This window comes from Lethenteron reissneri, chromosome 69 (genome assembly GCF_015708825.2).
Source record: "Lethenteron reissneri isolate LAM-NWPU_2019-01 chromosome 69, ASM1570882v1, whole genome shotgun sequence".
In the NCBI taxonomy this organism is placed as follows: domain Eukaryota; kingdom Metazoa; phylum Chordata; class Hyperoartia; order Petromyzontiformes; family Petromyzontidae; genus Lethenteron; species Lethenteron reissneri.
In genome coordinates, this window is record NC_083847.1 from 9,732,501 (window position 1) to 9,751,576 (window position 19,076).

At 43.9% G+C, this 19,076-nt stretch overlaps 1 protein-coding gene across 2 annotated transcripts in view; it reads left to right on the forward strand.

Annotated features, from left to right (window-relative positions):
• Window positions 1-3,844: 3,844 nt before the first annotated feature.
• The window catches only part of LOC133360557 (putative methyltransferase DDB_G0268948), a 29,701-nt gene continuing 14,469 nt past the window's right edge, over window positions 3,845-19,076 (forward strand). The window contains exons 1-3 of one of the 2 annotated variants that reach the window (XM_061579353.1): window positions 3,845-3,968; window positions 15,376-15,536; window positions 17,302-17,515. In XM_061579353.1, the coding sequence (XP_061435337.1) occupies window positions 3,963-3,968; window positions 15,376-15,536; window positions 17,302-17,515 (381 nt within the window). In that variant the 5' untranslated portion in view covers window positions 3,845-3,962. Of the gene's footprint in view, window positions 4,074-15,375; window positions 15,537-17,301; window positions 17,516-19,076 lie in introns of both variants that reach the window. The other variant, XM_061579352.1, reaches the window with a different exon arrangement.

Consider the following 19,076-nt stretch of genomic DNA (forward strand, 5'->3'; position numbering starts at 1 on the left):
TTACAACTGTAAAGTTGCATAAACTCCTGAATAAAACTAACTACGTAGCCTCTAACACTTCATAACGTTCCCATGGCAACAGGGGAAATGGCTGCGCTTGTGTGAAGTAAACGCAACATTTTTCAACTTTCTGCTAAGATATATGTGACTTTTTGCAACGAAAATGCGGGGATTATGAAATCATGCAAGCCCGCATATTTTGCGCGCGGAAATCTGCAATTTATGCGGCAAAAGTGCGGCGTATTTGAAAAAACGCGCCCCCCGCATAAATATGCGGACTTTGGCTGATTTTGCGTGGAATCTTGCGATCGCATAATCGCGTTTTTCTGGAGGGACTGATAAAACCAAGAAGATCCAAAGGAGTTTTTGGTAGAATTTCATTCCGGTTACTGAGCAGCATTTTGCAATCTCCAATTTCTGTGAAAAGTTCGTGGCCATTGATGTTTTGTGTTCAGGTCTTTTAGTCGTAAAAACCTGTATGCGCTTCTGAACACGATCAATTTTCACAAGAATGACATTCCAGAAATGTAATAAAACTATGAAGTTAAAATTTAATATGCATGTCTGTAACTGTTCTGCATCACTTCTGGTTTCAGGCGTCATAGTTGCAGCCCTACTATTTCATCCAGTCCTTCATAGATAGCTTTAACAGCTTCTGATCGTGCACTCCAGCGAGTTTCAGGCCGTTGTAGTTTCTGCCACCAAAAATCAGGCCAGTGACTAAGGCTGAAAGACTGCGCCTGTCTGTTGTTTGGGACGTTCTTCCATGTAAGTTCTTAATAGGCGCGCGTACCAAAATGTAATTACATGACATGTAGGCTGTGTGGTGGGATATATAAACTTTTAGGTTGAGGTGTAGATTTGTGCAGTAGTTTCAGGCTGCCGCGCCCCCCGCAATAAGTTACAATGTAACGTTGTAAGCCTCATTTTGGCGCCCCTTTATCTTGGCGCCCGGGGACATATGTACCCCCCTGCCCCCCCTAGCTACGCCTCTGGCCCTGCAATCGACCAAGGATGGCGAGGCTTGCCGAGTAGTGATGTGTCACCAAGTACGAGTTCGGCGCTGACAGATGGAGTATCGTTCAAAGTTATTCTACAATGAGTACCAGCTCCCACCCGGCAGCTGCACGATCAAGGAGAGAGCAAGAGAACAAGAGAGAAATAGTGGACGAGCGGCGAGCGCGATCGAGCAACTTCAAAGACAAGCGTCGTGCCGACTCAGCTCATCCAGCAGTGAAAGGAGCCTGCAGCTGCTGCCTCAAAGAGAGAGCGAGGAAGCTGTTTGTATGACACGCTAACACTCACACACCTACAACGCTTCACCCGGCGTCTGCTTAACGCAAAGAGTTGAACAAGGAGACAAAACCACCAAGACACACATAACGCAGATATCGGGGCTAATAATAAGAAGACTAATAATAAGAGTGCGTCAACTATTAGCTGATCATGAAGAACATTGCTGCCCATTGAGTTACGTGGATATGGACGTTTAGAAGTATTTTAGTCATTATTTTTGTTAATTGCATTACTGTACCAATGAATTCATTGATGAAACTAAACATTTAGACACATCTATGTTACGAATCTACACACTCACAGGGAGACTATGGTGTTAAAATATCTCTTTTGATCACATAATCTTGCCCGCGAATTTATTGAAGCCTAAGCAAATTGATAAGCATTTGCTGAAGCAGGCACACTGCCGCACACTATTGTTCCAAGACATTTCGTTCATTGCATAATCTTACCAATTAATTCATTGAGGTCTACCTTTGCCTTTGGGACATGTTTCTTTATTGCCGTTCGTATGAATATCGTCACATTCATTTTTAAGGATTTTTTACTATCGTCGTATATGCTTGCGTTACTCCGAGGAATTAACTGATTGTTCTGTCACCCATTTTAATAAACGTAATCATTGAGGGTTAAATGTACGGATCAATGAGGAGAACATCTCCAGGAGTACTGTGTTAACAATTCCAAGCATAAGAGTGCATATTAGAGCGTTATGTTTTTTTGTTTAGAGATTAAAGTTGCTTAACACAGACGTGTCTGAGTGGTGCCTTCCTAAGTTCATACGTAATAATCTCAATCATGAGAACTGTATCCTGCGGTGAAATTTGAATTTTAAGACCTGACATAAAAATACTAAGACATAATCAGTAAATGTTAAAGCGAAAATAATTGTATTATCCCGATTGATAATACAACCCTAGACAACGAAGCCGAGTTTAATTTAGCATAATTAGATCACACTTGCACAACTTCATACAACTCATTGTATTATCCCGATTGATAATACGCCACTGGACAACAAGGCTGAGCGCAAATATCATAACTGCATATATTAGCATAATCGCATACATTAACATAACCTGAACAATAACGCCTTCCTAATCAGCATAAAGTATGTACATTCACATAATTACGCATTTGTTTGTTTGTTTCCTTTTTATTTATTTTTTAAATGTTTCAAGACCCGACATATACAACAACAGGCAACAGGAAATACAAACAGGTTTGTTTGTATCTCTGAAAGTTTGTAAGTCAAATGTTCATGAGTAAAGGAGTGCCTGTAGTAATATTTGTTATCGCTTCATTCAAATATCCCTCTTTTATAGCAACTAGAAAGCAAATTAAAACCCTGCAGGAAAAAAAAATAAACACAAAACATGAAGATAAAAATATATAACCAAAACAATAGTCGCAAATGACAAAAAAGTGATCACAATTGAGAAGTGAGTCAATTCTCACAACCGGGCCAGGAAACCTTCACGGGCGGGAGGCTGGCGGCGACGGTGGTGGTGGAGTGGTCCAAAAAGTTACTACTTGTTGAGACCGATCACTCACGATTGTCCAAAAACGTTATGTTCCTAATCAATTGGTGTATATATCTCCGGATGAAGAGGTGCCGGGGCACACCTATGGGGGGTGTTGCAGGTATGTGTGGCAGTATTATGCGATGTATAGAGGTCCAGTCAGACATAAGGGGGGACCCGAATGAAAACGTAAACAAGTGTAACACGTAGGCTTTCGTGACCAATATCACCCTTAAAACAGATTTCCTTTTGGGGTTAGATCGCATAAATATATAAATATGTCGTTAAACCCGCCACCACCCAACACAGGCAATTAGTAAGGTTTGTCACGTAAACAGAACATGCCAATTCGTTACTTATGCAGCACACCGATGCGTTGGAGAGCAATAACACAACATTTACAATCTGAGTATGACGTTTCACCAGTAATTATAACTAGCTTCATCAGGCGACAGCCAGATTGCAGAGAAGTCCTCCTGTTTCCTTCCTTGAAGCTCACTAAAACCTTCTGCTTTCATTTATGCGATCTAACCTTGTATTATGGAAGAAAACAAGTACAAACACTCCTTAACATACACGATAGACGGGTTCCTGGAAAAACGCGCATATCTGAAAATCGCTAATGTCAAAAGCTATTTTCCCATAAAAAATAATGGTAAAGGAGAGGGTCAGGAGATTTCACTCACACTCGCAGACACAATCACCTCTATTATCCTAACCTATATCAACAGGGTTTTGGTAATTACAAGCCCATAGGCTGCACATAAATGTAGCAGCCTCCTAGCATTGTTACTGAGCTAATCTGGCCCATACTTTCTAAAAACTCCAGCTCACGTATCAGTGTCATCAGTCAGTTAGACTTTCAACACACCCAACAACATGACTATGCCGAGGGGCAACTTAAGCTAGCACCTGTGACACGAGGTCACGAAAGGCATCTGACTATACATACATACACACCTTGACACACACACAGACACAAACTCACATTTGGGTGGGGTTTGTCGTTGGATCCTCTATATAAAGGGGTATCGCTCTCTGGTCTAGAACCATCAGGGAAGCTCCACACCACCTCTTCCTCCTCATCCTCGACACCTTAAGCCAGAGAAGTTCCGCGCAGTCCACCTCCTCCTCGAAGCAGCAATGTCGGTGCGTATGTTCGAGGGCACTGAACATGCCTGCCTGTACAAGCGCTACCGGCCCACCCTGTCGGCAGATGTCTTGAAAACTTTGACGGACTACGTGTGGGAAAAGGTACGTGAGTATTATGTGTGTGTGCTACAGGCTGCGTGTGCGAGTTGCTTTATTGTCAGATGGTGTATGTGTGTGTGGTGCATGCTGTATGTGTTTTGTGCATAAATTATATTCTTGCGTTTGCCAGCAATCCGTTCAGGAGCTGATTGGCAATTTCGAGATATGCTGGTCAACCACGTGGTTTAGCTTTTCCCCCTTCGTTAGAGAAGTGCAGACCTCACCTGGTATACACAAGGTCGTCTTTTCGATCCCGACTCTGACGCTTGCTGCATATTTGGAATTTGCATGTCTGTCTCCCTGAGGTCGCGTGTATTTTTCTCCAGGTCCTCTGTTTTTTTCCTCCACATTTAGAAACATGCATTGGCTGCTTTAAATTTCCACATGGTAAGCCACTTCTTTGAGCTATCATTTGTGATGACCAGGTCGGGTCTGAAAAAGAGCCACATCGCTCAGTGGTGGGGCCTTAGCTGCCAAAATAAAAATCGAACATTTTCAATCCATATGGTAACCTAGAAAGATATTTAAAGAAACTTTTTAAACTCATTGATCGTAAACAATGTGGGTTCCAAGCGTAACCAGCGAGCGCGAATAAATTATGTCAAACATGCAGAGCGTCCCTTGATTTATTTTATTATTATTACACGCTTTTATTTAACTCACTCTGTTGTTGTTGTCGTATACTCAAATCCTGCAACTCAATTTTAACCCACTTCCCAATGTGGTATCGACTGCAAACTTCGCATACTTATGTCTTACTGATGACAATCCTATATGCTATCATAAAAAATAAACAAATTTAAACAATCTTTTTACACGCTTTCTATTAACTCACTCTGTCCGTTGTTGTCGTATCCTCAAATCTTGTAAATAAATTTTAAAGTATTTTTTAATATTACTTATTCGCTTGCAGTTACTTAACGAACACTGGTGGTGAGACAAGGCCATATAAAAGGATGTGTCTGCTGTACGCCAATCCGTTTCGAAGACAATGCACATATATTATCAGAGCATGTTTGTTTGCATGTTTTGTCACAAGTACGTGTGGTTAATGCAGACTTGATGCCTTGCAATACTGTGTATCATCTATTTGTTGTTTGGACATCTTAACAGAACTGTTTTAGTATTGACAAAAAGGGTTATGAAGCCATGAAACCCATTCTTACATATCTTTTCATCATCACGTGAAATGTATGAGCGTGCTTTTTTTTACACAATCCACCAAAACGGATGCATATCTTTTTCAATGTAAATTTCCATAAGATCAGAATGGACACTTTAGCGAGGCATTCCTCAGGGCAGAGAGGAGAGTCGGAGACGAGCTCAGGGCAGCCCCGTCGGGTTGGGACAGGGAGTTATGTAATAGTTGACGTTTTGGGCAATAGGTCTTCCTCAGGAGGTACAAGAAAGTTGGATCAAAATTTAACATGCAGATGTGTCCATTAAAAGGTTTTGGGTTAGATTGCTAAATATACATCTATTCTGTTCAGGTATGGCAGAAACTGTTAAATAAAAGAGCATTTACTGAAAGAAAACGCACACTAACGCAGTCACACCATCACCCACCGCAGAAATCCTCTCTCAACAAGGCACTCAAACATCGGGCTAAGAATGTGTCAAATGGTAAAAGTCTGAGGAGTGAGATAAAACGTGTTAAAGAAGTGCTGCAATTAACGGTTTCAATGATGCACAGGAAAGGGCACTGAATGCCCAAACCAAATGAAATAGAACAAACATTAAAACTGATCAAGCAGTTAAAGGTATGACTGTATTAAAATACCGTACAATCTGGGAGGAACTGATAAACATCTGAGTGAGATTTTAATTATACATATGTATATATATGAATAGCGTGGGGTGCGGTGGTGTAGTGGTTAGCGCGCTGCGCTACCAACCCCGGCGGCCACGGGTTCGATTACCGCTCATGGCTAACAACAGTGACAATTATCTAAACCGGTTCTGGGCCTACCCATAGGTCGACTCATCCTCAAATGAGTTGTACCTAGGGTGCTGTTTGTAGTAAACGTCGCCACTTGAGAGACAAAGGAGGCCGGGTGTAGTGTCGGCCACCCAACCCTTCTTGTGCCATGCGAGCCTTCACAGGTGCTGCTTGCTAACAGCACCTGCCCGAACAGTTTTATGAGATGCAAATTGCATCTCTCAATCGCTTACAATAAACATCGCGACACGTTTAGAGGGTATTTGGCTGCTGCTATGAATTTCCACACGACGATGATAGTCCCACTTCGTTGAGCTATAATTTATGATGGCCAGGTCGGTTCTGAAAAAAAGAGTTACATAGCTCTGTTGGCCTTACATGGTAAACTAAAAATAGTTGAATAGTTTAGTTTGTGTACCACTGCTACAAAGCAGCAGCAGCAAACTATGTATTTAAAAAAGTGTTTCACGGAACCAATACCTATCCACAATCCTCTACTTTGGCACTTGCCCTATCTCACTCGGCAAATACGATCCGCCCCCTCCAGCGGTGATGCAGTGATACTCCCCCACCCACCACCTCGCCCGCCAAACGCCTGCGACACTCACACTCTGCTCATTAGCCCGATTTAGAACCCAGAAGTGACAGTTCCCGCGGTTCTCTACAAAAACAGCGCGCCAAAACAACCACCACCAGACTCCCGTAATTGTTCATTTGTATACTTGAAATTGAAATGTAACGATAAACTTTATATAAGCCTGCGAGAGGTGGGGCTGGGAGGGGTGAGGTGGGGCCGCGAGGGGTGATATGGGGTTGAGAGAGGTGAGGTGGGGTTGAGAGGGGTGAGGTGGGGTTTGAGAGTGGTAAGGTGGGACCGATAGGGGTGAAACACTTGCGGGGTTGGCCTCACTTCGAACACAGCACTCGCCACAGGAACGGCGACATCAGCTGAGGGCCGGGGGGTGAATTGTTTGACTGAGGAGTGGCGAATTTAAGTTACGAAGTTGATTTTTTTTAAACGAAAGCGGCAAATAAGCTACGCGGAAAGTTTAAGGTCCGCTTGTGGGTGTGTTGGTGTAGGTGTGTTGGTGTGGCTGTATGGGTGTGTTGGTGTGGGAGTGGGTGTGTTGGTGTGGGTGTGTTGGTGTGTTGGTGTGGGTGTGTTGGTGTGTGGTGTGTTGGTGTGGGTGTGTTGGTGTGGGTGTGTTGGTGTGAGTGCGTTGTTGTGGGTGTGTTGGTGTGGTTGTGTTGGTGTGGTTGTGTTGGTGCGGGTGTGTTGGTGCGGGTGTGTTGGTGTGGGTGTGTTGGTGTGGGTGCGTTGTTGTGGTTGTGTTGGTGTGGGTGTGTGGGGGTGTTGGTGTGTGGGTGTGTTGGTGTGGGTGTGTGGGTGTGTTGGTGTGGGTGTGTGGGGGTGTTGGTGTGTGGGTGTGTTGGTGTGGGTGTGTGGGTGTGTTGGTGTGGGTGTGTGGGTGTGTGTGTGTGGGTTGGTGTGGGTGCGTTGTTGTGGGTGCGTTGGTGTGGTTGTGTTGGTATGGTTGTGTTGGTGTGGGTGTGTTGGTGTGGGTGTGTGGGTGTGTTGGTGTGGGTGTGTTGGTGTGGGTGTGTGGGTGTGTGTGTGTGGGTTGGTGTGGGTGCGTTATTGTGGGTGCGTTGGTGTGGTTGTGTTGGTATGGTTGTGTTGGTGTGGGTGTGTTGGTGTGGGTGTGTGGGTGTGTTGGTGTGGGTGTGTTGGTGTGGGTGTGTTGGTGTGTTGGTGTGGGTGAGTTGGGGTGGGTGTGTTGGTGTGTTGGTGTGGGGGTGTTGGTGTGGGTGTGTTGGAGTGGGTGTGTTGGTGTGGGTGTGTTGGTGTGTGGGTGTGTTGGTGTGGTTGTGTGGGTGTGTTGGTGTGGGTGTGTTGGTGTGGGTGTGTTGGTGTGGGTGTGTTGGTGTGGGGGTGTTGGTGTGTGGGTGAGAATTATCATTTGGAGAGGGAGATTAAGGAATCGGCGGTGGGAGTTCATTACCACCACCATCATCACCACCACCATCACCACCACCAACATAATTACCACCATCATCACCACGACCATAACCACCACGACCATCACCACCACCACCACACGCAGCTCAGCCTTGATGGAGTGGAGTACGAGTGTAAGTGGTTGTCCACAGTTACCGACCTTTATATGTGACAGAATAACTAAGCCCTTTATTGAAGACAATGGGGCCCACGCAGCATTCAGTAAATAGTACCCTGGGTGTGTAAACATGAGCGGTTGGGATACAAAGGCGGCCGGGCGGCCTTGGTGTAGGTCACCCATACCTTCATGTGCCATGAAGGGATGGTGATACTCGCTACTAACAGCACTTGCCCCTACAGCCTGTTCCATGCTATACGTGGGATTTTTGTCTTTCTCGGGGATGAGTGGCGGTGCAGCGGTTAGCGTTACGCTGCGCTACGATACAGCGGCCAAGACCCGAGTTCGATTCCCGGCTTACGGCAACCAACACCAGTGGTAGCGATTATCCGAACCGGTCTTGGGCCTCTCCCCTTAGGTCGACTGAGCCTTAAATTAGTTACCTGGTGTGAGTGTGTAACCATCTCCACTGGAAGAGACAAAGGTGGCCGGTCGTAGTGCTGGCTCGACGCACCTCCCATAGATATAACTATAAAACTTTTTTTTATTTCACCAGGTAAGACACACTGAGCTATGTAGCTTTTTTTTTAGAAGCGACCTGGCCACAAATGATAGCTCAACGAAGTGGGCCTATCATCATTTGGATATTTATAGCAGCGGCCAAATAACTCTGACCGCGTGATGTTCATTCTAAATGTGGAGGATAAAACCCTGAGGACACGGATAAAAATCCACACGACCACCGAGAGAGAGACGCAAATTCCAAATACACAGTAGTCGTCGAGGTCGGAATCGAACCAACGACCTCCTGCATACCAGGCGAGGTAGTTAACATCTCCTAGCCACGGTAATTATGAGAGAGACCGACAAACTCCAAATATACAGGAAGATTCCAGGCACGTGTGGACAATGATGGCGAACTTGCCGATACTCTTTGACTTTTTGAAGCTATTAACATACATTTATTATCATGTTATAGTGTATTATCCGTGCTTTTTCCATTAAAAACGGTAGTCCCATATAAGTGTAAATGTTTTGTTGACGCACCCCCCTGTATATAACAGGCGTCAGGGTCGGGATCGAACCCACGCCTCCTGCATACCAAACAATGTAGATATCATCCCCTAGCCTCTGCGGTGCCCTGTTTATCATCTGGCTGTGAAGCTCAAACCTCATTCTCATGAAGAGTGAGGTTAACCGGTTTGAAGGGTAGACGATAGATTATTATTTTTTAATCAAAATATATATTTTGCCTGATAATAATGACCTTCAGGTTCAATGATGGTCATGAAAGTGACATTAATCTGGCACATGGGGGGGGGGGGGATAACAGCGACATATACCAATCACTGCTATTTGAAAAAATGATGATGTAGTCGTTTTTGCTTGAGTAATAGATGACGAAGGAGAACGATATAATTGCCATGCAGCATACATGACTAATCCCTTGCTTGTTGCTGTGCATTTTATATGTAGTATATTGTAACAGCTCCGATAATGTTATCGAGTCCAGCATGACAGATTCATGCGCACATCTCCCAGTTGTGCCTGTGACGTCCGGATTAAGATGCGAGTGTAAAATGGACGGCAAATGGAATTTTTTTCGCATCGCTCGGTGGCTCTGTTGTTCACGTGCACAAAACCAGATTGCGTTTTTTTATGTTAACTAAACTAAAAACTATTACATTTTTCCAGGAAAGGTCCACGGAGCTATTAGCTTGTTTTTCAGAAGAGACATTTCCAGCACAAATGATAGCTCAACGAAGTGGCTTATCACGTGGAAACTTATAGCAGTAGCTAAATACTCTACGTACATGTTTCTAAATGTGGAGGGGAAAAACCAGAGGACCCGGAGTAACAATCCACGCAAGCACAGGGAGAGAGGCAATGTTGTATATTTGCCAAACATTAATATTAATTGTGACATTGTCTATTTTTATTATCATAGCTACTTGCAGACAAATATGTGCATTCAGTGCATCCTGAGCATAAAAAAACCATAAGAGCGAGGACCAATTGGCATTTGAGCCAGGAGTGACCCAGGGACATTTCTGAGAGATAAATGTATGGACGTTGCAATGGTATCAGCGTCTCCACATAACTGAGCAGAACAGTATGCGAAAGGGACGATCTGTGGTAAAGCACCATAAACTCACTGACCAACCGAGGACAAATACAGGGCAAAATGACAAGAATGTCCCTTGCCATTTAAACGACTGTTTAAATTCACGAAGCCTGGTGTCTGGAAAGTTGAAATGTTCAAATTGACAACCACCTGCATATGAATAATCTTAAAGATCGTGGTGCTATATGGTAATATCATTTAGGATGTATTGTTACATGACAATACAGCAGAGTCAGGAGGGTTTGAAAATGACTAATTTGCATGTGTTTATTAATGATCACCGCTATAACATACGGTCTAAGTTAAGCATGTGAAACTTGATAATAACGGAATCATGGAAGATCATTTTGAAGTATTGAACCTAAGGATCATTCAGGACAATAACATGTATTTATATATATTCTAATTGTCAATTCTGCGCAATCAAAAATTAGGCAAAGGCTTTCGGGCGTGGCCAGAGCCACGCCCGAAAGCCTTTGTCTTCCCAGTGGGTTAATTCGGAACAGTTCAGACAACCGCCACTGTGTTGATTGTGAGTGGGACTTGAACTCGGCAAAAAAGGCTCATAAAAAGGGACACGGACACCCAAAGGGAGGAATGCAGTTTCACACTTAAACACATGGCTACAGAAACATAAAGTAGCTCTGTCTTTACACAAGTTTTGGGATGACCTCCGGAGGAAGGGAGTATGTTACGATGTATTACATCAGGTGGCAGAATATCTGCGAGCCAGAACCAAAGATGACCTGAGGCTGACCCCGATGGATGCTTGAGGGGTGTCAAAGTGGGAGGAGCTTTGGGCTCTTGATGTGCCTTTGGGAATTTATTTAAATAATTATATATGCTCGAAATTCTTAAAAACAGTACAGGAACTCCGCTACTTACAAACAAGTTAGGTTCCAGTGGTCTGTTTGTAAGTTGATTTATTCATAAGTCCAACTGAGCAGGCCCCTCCCCCCACCGAGTGTTTTTTGGCCACTTTTAATCTGCCCCTCGGCACTTTTGGCACCCACAACAACGCAACAAAATAGAGGTAATTAAAAGGGGCGTACGGTATGCGTGATTGACCTCTTGACTTTCTACTCCAAAACTAGTTTTGCAATGGAGGTGCGGCACACGGTAGCGGTAAAATTGTTACTTTGCTTGTTAAACCCAGGAATGCCTCGCTGAGTCTTGAATGTTCCTATCCAGAAGGGTTCTGCCAAGTTACCAGCATAAGTATTGCGATGATGCTGCTGCTGTTTGTAAAGGCAGTCCTTGACTTAGAAACATAATTCGTTCCCGAGACCAGTTCGTAAGTAAATGGCTGTCTGTTATTCCCACTGAAAGGGCACTGATCACAGTGATGTAATGCTTTGAAGCTACCTCCGCCGGTGTTATTCCTTAGAATGTATTTATGTTTGTCCACTGGTTCCTTGCCAGGCGAGCCAGTGTATAGTTCAGGGGTGCAACAACCTTTTTACAACACAGGGGTGGGTATGCAAGATACGACTGTGGGCCTCTCTCCTTTCTCCCGACTCACTTGTACTGAAACTGCCACAGATGGTTTTTAATCCATATCCAGTAATGCGTAGACTATAACTACATATGTATAAACAGTAGTCCCTTGGTTAAGTGATATTAGTTAACGCGTTTATGCGGCTAACGTTTCTTCTCCCATAGTGACCCCATTGTTTCGCCAGAACGTAAAAAATGTTGACTGATGGGGACGTTTTTATGTTATGCGCACGCAGTGGCGCTAATTTCGGCCAATCAAAGCACTCATACGTCTGACTGAGCTAGCCCTCAGCCAATCAGTGACGCCCATTTGTGCTCTAAATTCAATACGATTCTGCAATACGAGGACTTTAACATTCATGTAAATTCCCCATCTACCACTCCAGTAAGAGATGTGTTAGCCATCTTAGACTTATTTATTTTTCACAATATGTGCAGGGCCCTACTCACTCAGGTAGCCACACCTTGGACTTAGTCTGCTACATTGTATTCTCAACTTAAAACCTTTCTATTGCTGATATAAGCCGTTCCGATCGCTCTGAATAATATTTGAGTTACTCCCCACCACCCCATCTGGTTCCCTAAACATAATATTGCATCGCAGTGTAAAGTCTATCCCCTCTACTTTTATTACCCAGTCTATTTCCCTTTCTCCCATAACTAAGCTTAGTTCGCTTTTGGTGAATGAGGCAGCCTTGTCCTTTAACTCCATTCACAAAACACTGGATTCCCTGGCCCTCTTAAAACCAGATGCATTTCAGCCATCAAATTCTCAACTTGGAGCTCCCCACAAATGTGCGTACTAAAAACTGTAGTTATCAAATCTGAACGTGTCTAGATGAAATCAGATTTAACCATACATTATCAAATATTTAAAGCCTCACTCACACTTACAAGGACGCAATCTCCCTCACAAAGTCTTTCTTCCTCACCAACAAATTTGCTTCCAGGAAATAAACCCAAAATTTTTATTTACAACCACAAAAGCTCTTAAATCAACCTAAACCACTTGACCAGCCACTCTGTGCTCTGAAATTCACTACAGCATTTCCACCTCGAAAAAAATTATCCACCCGGTCTCAATTACTCCCCAATCATCCATATACTTTTGAGTACCCATCTCCAAGTTTTTACAGTACAGTATTAGCTGGGTTCTCTGAAATTGCAGTCTCTGAACTGACTTAATTAATTAACACATTTCATCTGATCACTTGTCCTCTGTATCCTTTTCCTGCCCATGTCCTTAGATATCATTTATTTTCTCTATTTCTATTCGTCCAACATCTTCTTAACATGTCACTAATAACTGGGATTGTCCCATCTACATTTAAGACGGCTTCAGTAACACTGCTTCTCAAGAAACGGGATCTAGATTCAGCCGTCCTTCGGAACTTACACCCAATCCCAAATCTCAATTTCAGATCGAAGATTCTTGAGTTTCACAGTTTAATTTACACCTGCTGTCAATGAATCTACTTGATCAATTTAAGTCTGATTTTAGATCTAGCTATAGCACTGAGGCAGCCGTAGTATGGGTAATGAATGATTTCCTAATTGCTGCTGATAAAGGTTCTCCAAATACTCTCCTCCTCCTTGGCCTAATCGCGGCCTTTGACACGATTGATCATAATATATTGCTCGACCGATTGAAAGTCTTGACGGGGATCTCGGGCACTTCGTTGAAATGGTTCTACTCCTATCTCTTAAACCACAACCAATGTGTTATGATGGGCACCTCTAAATCTACAACTAACACAGTAGAGCTTTATTACGACACCAAGGGTTCAACTATCACTGTCACGCAGATGACACTCAGATATACCTACAGTTGGGATTGGATGTTGTATCTACTGTTTCACTATTAGCACAGTCAATTCCTCATGGTAAAGCCTTGATGGCTCAACTTCCATAATATTAATGATGATAAAGCACAGCGTATTTTTAATTTGTACACCCCATCTATCCAATCCAATCTCTCATGTCAATAGCAACATGAGGAACCTCTTTTTTGCACTTGAGAAACATCTCGGCTCCGTCACATCCTTAACACTGCAGACACTGAAAGACTGATCCACGTATTTATTTTCTCACGCATTGACTACTGTAATGCCCTGCTTTTTTGAACCCCGAGCAAACTCCTAAATAGGCTGCAGAATGTTGAAAATGCGGCCGCCAGGGTGCTTACTACTTACTACACCCTTGAAGGATCACATCACACCTGTGCTTCTATCCGTTACTGGCTTCCTGTACATACCCGTATTGATTTTATAATTATCTTACTGATATTCAAGGACTTAAATGGACTTGCTCCTCCCTACATTATTGACCTCGTTCAGCCATTTGATCCATCACGATCATTAAGATCTTCAGATTGTACATTGCTCTGTATCCCACGGTCTTGGCGTCACACTTGAGGTGATCGTGCCTTTTGAAATTGCGGCACCTAAACTCTGGAACTCCTTTCCCTTCGAGGTTAGGACTTCGGAGACACTGCAAATCTCCAAATGTCTTTCTCTCTTTAGTTACTTTCAAACGTCTATATCACTTCTGTACTTGGTTGTTAACTATTTTCTGCCTTTGCATGAATAGCTCCCTGAGCATGATGATTTAAATTCTGCAACGTAAGGAAGGACACACTGCTACATCCTTCAACTGCCCAGTGGGCCTTACCTGGCGTTGATCAATTGCCTGGAATTGATATGGTGCTTGATGTCACAACGTTTCGAGCCCGTCCAACTACTCCCTTACATAGCCGCCGGCAGATCGCAGATTGTTCTACATTCTGCACGTCAATGAGTCGGCTCGTGACTCCCGTGGTCTGTGGCGCATTGTGAAGGGTCCTGCTGCACTCCAACCATCAATCAACCAGTCAATCCGGACTGTGCACAGTATTTGGGACGTTCTTCGCAAATAACATAGTGACGATCAAGAGGGCAGTTTCTAAGTTGAATGCAACAACATTCTCCTGGTCTGCCATCTGAGTTTGATCAACCTGGAACCAATGGAAACTCGACACTGGCAACAACGTCGGTGGCAGAGGTGTTGATGTTTATCGCATGTCTACCAAAAAGTTGTCTTGAGAGCCATAGTGACCCTGCAAACTGTGGCCCGATTTCAAACTCGAGTGATTTCAAAGTCATATAGTCCCTTTGTCTCAAGCAGTTACTTGAGAGAACACGATGGGACTGAGAAGAAAGCGGCGGCACATGTGCGAAATGCTAGTGGTACAGGATGTTTGATCATAAGTCAGCAACATTATTGCGAAACAACGTACATCGAGACGACGTATATTGGGGACCCCCTGTGCCATGGACGTCTCATTGATCATATACTGTGGAGGTGTCGCATCCTTTCAATCGATTGAGATTAGACGATTTATTTAATTTTTACATTATGAAGTTCGTAACAGAGAGCCTTTTGACGTGCATTGAGTTATAGTCTACTTTGAAAGACCACAGATGATCCTTTAGCTCTGTCACATCCCAGTTTTCCTACTCCCTCTCTCGCACTCTGGAAACCATACCCAGGTTACATGCTCGGAAGTCCATCTGAAAATAATTGTAGAAAGGCTTGGGGAGCAAACAGGCTACATTGCTAAGCCGCCTAATTCTATCTGTGTGTGTGTAGACGGGGACAAAGCCCACCCTCACTGTGGACGTTGGCTGTGGGAGTGGCCAGGGCACGGAGCTTCTGGATTCTTTGAGCACAAAAGTGTTGGGGATCGATGTGAGCCCATCGCAGATTGAAGAGGCGATGCGCGCCAAACATCCCGACAACATCACCTACAAGTAGGTTCACAACCACACGCGCAGAGATAAAGGACTCTCTGGCCTTCCATGGGCATGCATTCAAACATCCACACTAAGTGTGTATATAGGATTGAGTGAGTCAAGAGAGATTAGAGGCTGATTTGGTGGGCAATGTTTGTGTATTATATCATGCCATATAAACTAACAAAAAACTAAACGATTATTTTTTATTTTACTGGGTAACGCCCACTGAGCTGTGTAGCCTTTTTCAGAAGTGACCTGGCCACAAATGATAGATCAGCGAAGTGGCTTATCACGTGGACATTTATAGCAGCCGAACACTTTAAATGCACAGTTCTAAAATGTGCAGAGAAAAACCGGAGAACCCAGAAAAGAATCCACACGACCACAGGGAGAACTTGCAAACTCAAAATATACAGGTGTCCGGGTCGAGATCGAACCCACGACCTCCTGTGTACCAGGTAAGGTAGCTAACATGTCCTAGCTACCGCGGGGTCGTAATATTGTGGTGGCATCCACTTGCCCTGCCACCAAGTAAAGGATCAGCAAAAATACATGTACGTCTGAACCATCGATGTTTCTTTTTTATATCCGTGTATTGCAACCCTCTAACTTTAGAACAATGCAATTTTTTCAATGTTGTGGTCTATTTTTACACCACCAAAGAACATGCTTGTCACGTGCGGGGACATTAAACTAACTGGGAGAATCAGTAACAAGGCAAAGTAGCTTTAATTCCATGTGGAGTGGGTTCCCCGGAGGCACACACTTGAACTCGGGTGACTAGACCACAACGGGGTAACTACATAACCGGATCAGTCAGTAACACACTGCTTGACCCACGATGCCGAGCGTAAAAGCCAAAGACCGAGACCTGAGGATCGAAGAGATGTAGCACCGACGGGTTCCATTCCACAGACAGTTTCCATCGGCTCTCGGGACCTCCCTTTTATGCCCCTGAGCATGGCCTGGCTCTGCCCTCGGCCACGCCCCCTTCTACATCCTACGAGAAGGTTCTGGGCCATACATCACGTGTCCCTCTCACCACCCTTTGACCCCCCTCACTATCCTGTCCTGATCACGTGCCCTTTCGGGTTCATCCAGACTATCACGTCCTCAACTGCCCTCAACCTGACTGTCACCAGAACCATGCCCCCTAGGGCCCCCTTCCATGCCATACATAATCTGGTTCCAGAGAGAGGCTCTAACACGCACAGTTGCACTCTTCTCTCAGTAGCTGGCGCTAAACGTCGTAGTGACTCAATATACGTCATTACACATGTATTGGTTACAGATTGGACACCCAAGGAGATGGCAGTTTTTCAGTATGGTTGTAACATCGATGGTCATACTACTACTATGTGAGCATGCTATGCAAATGCAGCGAGCCAGGAGACTATGGCACAACGTCTCCGGCTGCGAAGTCCGAGATCGATTCCTACTCACGACCACCAACAAGGGCGACAATTATCTGGACTGGTCCTGGGCATCCTCTCGATCGACTTTGCCTCAAATTAGTTCCTTGGTGCGGTGTGTAGTAATCATCGCCACTGGGGAAACAAAGTCGGCCGGGGCCATTATGCTGACCACCCCACCCCCTCGTGCGCCACAGTGCCAGGCCTTCAAAAGCAACACTGCTCGATACTAACAGCACTCGTCCCCAACAGTCTATTAGAGGTTAAGCAGGACATCTTTGTCTCTTGTTTATGTCGCTTCGTGTAACAATGAACAAGCCACGATGCACATTCGGTTGTTTTTTTCGTCCCCCCCGACCCCATCGTAGGGTGGGGCCAGCTGAGACCCTTCCCGTAGAGGATGGCTCCGTGTCGCTGCTGACCGCCTTCGTGTCAGCGCATTGGTTCGACCTGCCAGCCTTCATGCACGAAGTCGAGCGTGTGCTGCAGCCGCGTGGCTGCCTCGTGATTTACTCCTACATGTACCCAGTTGACATCGAGTGTGGAGTTTTCTCGGAGAAACTCACACAGATCCTGTGGAAGGTGATAACATGCAACTTCAATATCAGGTTCATGGTTCTTTGGGTAAAGTCACGTAGATAGAAAATTAAAATCAAATACTATAAAAAATATATAAGCTAAAAACCACGTTATTTTAAATTTTAATGAAATTTTATTTCATAATTATATCTTCTACGTGACTTTACCAAAATAACCATCAATATGAATTCCTGCAGTCACGAAGGTTTTAAGTAAAAATTCAATATCAGGGTTTTGTGCTTCCTTTTGCTTGACTTTAATTTTGTAATCTTGATTTGAGGTTATCATGAATGCAGGAATTATTACCAATTCATTTTTATTCTTATATTATTTACTTTTTATTTTCCATCTACGTGACTTTTTGTATCTGCTTCAACCTTTCACGCTCATTACACACACAAAGTACACGCCAAATAAGAACCACAATACCTCGCCGATCTCAAGGAGCATAAACTATCATCATGCCAACTCCGCTCATCCTCAGCAGCAGCTGCTTTTGGCTGACCATCGCACAAAGACAGTCAATCTAAAGAGATATTCCTCGCTTGAAGCCTTAAATGGAGTAAGATGACGTCATCACTGTGAGGCAATCAGATGCGGAGAGCTAGAGGGGTGGTTTCATTGTAATCATAACGTAATGGATTATGTTTGTATGGAACATGTGCGTTAATCAACATTAATCATATTCATTGGATCGTTCGGTCAAGCCACGTAGATAAATCCCTACTATCATCACCACTACTACCATCACTACTACGTTCATCACCACTACTTCCATCACTACTACCATCACCACTACTACCAACACCACTACTACCATCATCAATTACCCTTGGGCTATACCCATCTCAAACCTATATAACATCCTGCTTCAACAGCTCTCCCGCTACATTTTTTTAATGCCTCAGCAGCTCTCCCGCTATATTTTTTCACCTGATGACGATTGCTTGTGTTGCCATCAAAACGTCGTGATATTTCGATTTTTTTTCTATCTACGTGGCTTTAACGATAGATCCAAAGAATATGAATTTCTGCAGTCACGAAAGCTTTAAGTCAAGATTTCACCATTAATCAGTAATACTATGCCTTGTCACGGCATATAACTGGAAGGTGTATTACTTAATAATATTCTTCCCAGCAGCACTAAGGCTGCAGCTGTGAGAACGGTGAAAATTATTTTTATTTCTCTCAGTGTCAATAGATTTTCTAATATAATTAGTCTTGGCCAGTAATAATTAGTTTTACACAACACATGAACGTTTCAAAAATAACTTTAATGTCCTTGTTGGCAAGCATGTTCTGCAACTGCCGACAGTTTGTGAGTATTCAATATGTATTTGCTGTTATTTTATTCTTATGCGAATATCTAACCCCGTCTAATGTCAGAGTTGTCGCTTGGTAAGGCTGGTTCTAGTTGTATTTAGTGGCGACACGTCACAGCAACGGAACTGTAATTGTTGTTGTGGTTTTACTCTCCAACACACAACTGGTTTAGTGCTGAACTAGTAACTAATTGACTACAATTTGTTTTACGTGACACACCTTGCAGATGGGCTGAGTCAGG